This window comes from Apium graveolens, chromosome 1 (genome assembly GCF_009905375.1).
Source record: "Apium graveolens cultivar Ventura chromosome 1, ASM990537v1, whole genome shotgun sequence".
Taxonomy (NCBI): Eukaryota; Viridiplantae; Streptophyta; class Magnoliopsida; order Apiales; family Apiaceae; genus Apium; species Apium graveolens.
In genome coordinates, this window is record NC_133647.1 from 161,652,285 (window position 1) to 161,656,409 (window position 4,125).

Sequence of the window (4,125 nt, forward strand, 5' to 3'; positions counted from 1 at the left end):
AACAATGCAAAGCTAACTGGAACCATAACAAAGTGTTAGCTCTTGAGGATAATTCAGGAATCATGGTCCACGGTCAGCTCCCGTGTGCTAACATAGCAGTCTCATACTTCAAAAATTTGTTGGGGCCAGAAATTGTTCACTCTACCATTGAACTGGGGTCTGTTGGTTGTAAGGTTCTTACCGAGGCCCAAGCTAGCATACTTTGTGCCACGGTTACCGATGCTACTATTCTTCATACCTTGAAGAAAATAAAGAAAAACAAGGCTCCCGGGCCTGATGGTTTTAATGTAGAATTTTTCTTGGCTACTTGGAGCATCACAGGATCTGATTTATGTGCTTCTGTTAAGAACTTCTTTGAGACTGGATTTCTTCCATCAGGTACAAACTCCACCTTCATATCTCTTATTCCTAAGGTTGCCTCCCCAACTGTTATGAGTGACTTTCGACCTATCTCCATTTGCACTGTTATGTACAAATGCATATCGAAAATCATAGCAGCTAGGCTTAAGCTGATCATGCCTTATATTATTGATATTTCTCAATCTGCATTTATTCCGGGAAGGTCTATCTTAGATAACATTTTACTTGCACAAGAATTGTTCCGTGGCTACGATAGGGACACTGGCTCCTCTAAGTGTGCACTCAAAATAGACCTACACAAGGCTTTTGACTCTTTAAATTGGGATTTTATCATGGTGTTTTGAATAGACTTCATTTCCTGAATATTGTTATTAATTGGATCAAATCTTGTCTATGCACTACTCGGTTCTCAGTCAAGCTCAATGGAGTAATTCATGGGTATTTTCCAGGATCTAAAGGCATTCGACAAGGGGACCCAATGTCACCCTATATTTTTGCTAGTGCATGCAAATGTTATCTAGTATTCTCAACAAAGTTCCTCAAGGTTTCAAGTATCATTGGCGTTGTAAAGAGTTGGGCCTCACTCATTTATTTTTTGCCGATGATGTTCTATTTTCTCCCATGGTTCCCGAGACTCTGTTATGCACATCATGGAATCTATTACCAAATTCTCTTCTTGGAGTGGTCTTTCTCCTAGCATCCACAAAAGTAATAGCTTTTTATGCAACTGTGACTCTGATTTCACTGTTTGGTTTGATTCTTTAATGATCCCTTGAGGCACCTTGCCAGTTCGGTTCCTTGGTGTTCCTTTGATTACTTCGCAGCTCTGTGTGAATGACTGCATGCCCCTAATCACAAAAATCACTAGTAGACTGCATTCTTGTACTACCTTGCTTCTATCCTTGGCTGGAAGAGCTTTACTTATCAAGTCTGTGATCCATGCTATCGAGTCCTTTTGGTGCAACCACTTTCTGTTACCTGGAGCCATTCATACAACTATCCAGTCTCTCCTTACTAGATTCTTGTGGCATGGTAATATTAATCACAAAGGTGGTGCCAAGATTTCCTGGCAAACAATGTGTCTCCCACGAGAGGAGGGGGTCTTGGTTTAAAAAATATGCTCGAGTGGAACAAGGCGCAGCTTATTGGTCACTTGCTTAAAGTTATTACTAATTCTAGTACCCTTTGGGTTTCTTGGGTCAATAAGATTGTTCTTAAAAGGAAACATTTCTGGACAACCAAGCTCCCTACTGATTGTTCCTGGATATGGAAAAAAATTCTCAAGCTTCGTCCTTTGGCTTTGCAGTTTGTTTCTTTCCGTATTGGCAATGGTGAGTCTATCTCGCTTTGGTTTGATCCTTGGTGGAATAATGCTTGTCTAGCTTCGATCTTGACTTATGCTATTATTTCTCAATGTGGCATGCACCATGGTGACAAGCTTAGTGCGATTATTCATAATGGCAGTTGGTGTCTCCCGAGAGCCAACCCAAGGAGCCATCACCTAGACCCTGTTCTTTTGCATTGGCTATCAACATTTGACCCTCCAGCTTTGGCTATAGGTTCTGATCTTTTATTGTGGGATGGTAGTGACGGCATTAAAACTAAAACTTGGGAAATTTGGAACTCAATCAGGTACAAAGGTGATTTGGTGCCTTGACACTGTGTGGTTTGGCATAAACTACACATTAACCGTTATGCTCACCATCAATGGATTTCTTGTCATGGGAGACTCCTCACCTTAGCTCGTCTCTATAGATTTGGCATTGTGGATTCTCAACAATGCTATTTGTGTATTTCTGGCCGAGAGACAGACTCCCACATCTTTCTCCATTGCTCATATAGTAAGTGGATTTTGGCATCTCATATCTTCTTTGTAGATTCCTATTGTTGGTGACTCTTGGGTTAGCTTTCTCATTACCTTGGCTGAGCTCCCAGACAAGCCTAAAAGCACTGTGGCTCTTTGTTTTGCTCAGATTTTTTGCTATCATGTTTGGAGAGAGCGAAATGCTCGAGCTCATGACTCTGGTGTTCTTGGTCCTAATAAATTGCTTAACGAAATCAACAAGGATGTTTGTGCTAGGCTCCACAGCTCTAATTGGTTTTCTAAAATTATAAATAGTAGACCTGATCTTATTCCTAGTAATAGCTTGTAGTAGGTTTTCCAGTTTCTGTTGCTTTTGCTTGCTTTCTATCTCCAATATTCTCTAGATTAGTTATAGATAGTCCCTATATATGGCCTGTCATAGAGCATAGGGTAGATCCCTTGTTGTTTTTGGTTCCTTGTTGATATATACTTAATTTAGCAAAAAAATAGGGTGTGAAATACGCCGTGGTGGCTGTGGATTACTTTACTAAATGGGCGGAAGCCATGCCACTGGCCACGATCATAGTAAAGAAGATAAAGGACTTCATTTTCAACTCCATAGTCTACAGGTTTGGTATTTCATACAAACTCATCTCGGACAATGGGAAGCAGTTTGATAGTAAATAGCTAAGGAAGCTTTGTGAAGACTTGAACATCAAGAAAGATTTTGCCGCAGTCTATCACCCACAAAGCAATGGTCAGACAGAAGCCATAAATAAAATCATAAAGCATACTTTGAAAGCTAAGTTGGAAGAAAAGAAGGGAGATTGGCCAGAGGAGATGCCCATGGTCCTTTGGTCTTACAACATAACTCCCAAATCGACCACAGGAGAAACCCCATTTTTACTGACTTACGGGTATGAGGCTATGGTTCCCGTAGAGGTAGGAGCTGGATCCCTGCAAAGAGACTTGTTTGTTGAAGAAGGCACATAACTTAACCATAGGCTCCACTTGGATTTACTAGATGAAGCCCGAACGAACTCTCAATCAAAGCTTGCTACATACCAGCAGGGAATCACGAAGTATTTTAATAAGAGGGTAAAATCTGTGCCATTCAAGGTAGGGGATCTCGTGTTATGAAAGGTCATGTCAAACACCAAAATAGCTCAGCATGGAGTGCTTGGAGCTAATTGGGAGGGACCGTACAAGGTCAAGGCTATACTTGGAAAGGAACCTATCGCCTGGAAGATTTGGATGGCAAACTTATTCCCCAAGCTTGGAATACGGAGCATTTACGGAAGTATTATCAGTATGGTGTGGCTTTGTCCCCCTCATTTCTATGATTAATTCCTATGTAATAGACTAGTAGCAAATAGATTCCTCATAACCTAGGGGGATAGTATACATGACTACGAACCTTGGAACTAATAGAAGGATAAAATTTTTAAATAATTTCCCCACAGAGTATAATAGCCATGTGACTGGTGTAATTTGTACACTAGAGCGCATTATCAATAAAAGAAAGAAGTTGTTCAAATTGCTTTATTTGCTTGGCATATAAAACTTTCAAACAAAGTTCCTTCATAATAAAGAATTCCTATGAGTGATACACTAACAAAATATATCCATGCTATGATATGACAGCAGGATTTCAACATTATACTAAGGAGTATGCCCTAGTAAATCATAAGTTTAAAATCGCTTATCTAAGAAAACCTGAGATGCGCCCTATGTTAAGGCGCACCCAAATTATTAATGATCAGGATACCATGACACCCCTCCATAAAAGGACGCGCCTAGAAGCATGACACTTAGCAAATTGGTGGCACAAAAGTAAAACAGCGTGGATAATCAAATAAATTAGGGAAAAGTCTTTCATATCAAGGCGCGCCATTGGTTTGGTACTTAAATAAATTATTGCAAAAGAATCACTGATAAGAAAGGTGTACTTGGCACTTGCA

The 4,125-nt window shown here is 40.2% G+C and overlaps 1 protein-coding gene across 1 annotated transcript; it reads left to right on the plus strand.

The window, feature by feature from the left end:
* The first annotated feature begins 1,477 nt into the window (after positions 1-1,477).
* On the plus strand, positions 1,478-2,513 carry LOC141708972 (uncharacterized). Its single transcript, XM_074512845.1, has 2 exons — positions 1,478-2,008; positions 2,238-2,513. The coding sequence occupies exons 1-2, from the start codon at positions 1,478-1,480 to the stop codon at positions 2,511-2,513; spliced, it is 807 nt and encodes a 268-aa protein (XP_074368946.1).
* Positions 2,514-4,125: the final 1,612 nt, after the last annotated feature.

What these genes read in the sequence shown, in the direction of transcription:
- LOC141708972 (XM_074512845.1), top strand. Translation starts at nt 1,478, where the DNA reads ATGCTCGAGTGGAACAAGGCGCAGCTTATTGGTCACTTGCTTAAAGTT. An exon ending in TCAGGTACAAAGGTGATTTG is followed by an intron (nt 2,009 to 2,237) that starts GTGCCTTGACAC and finishes TCTTCTTTGTAG; the next exon opens with ATTCCTATTGTTGGTGACTC.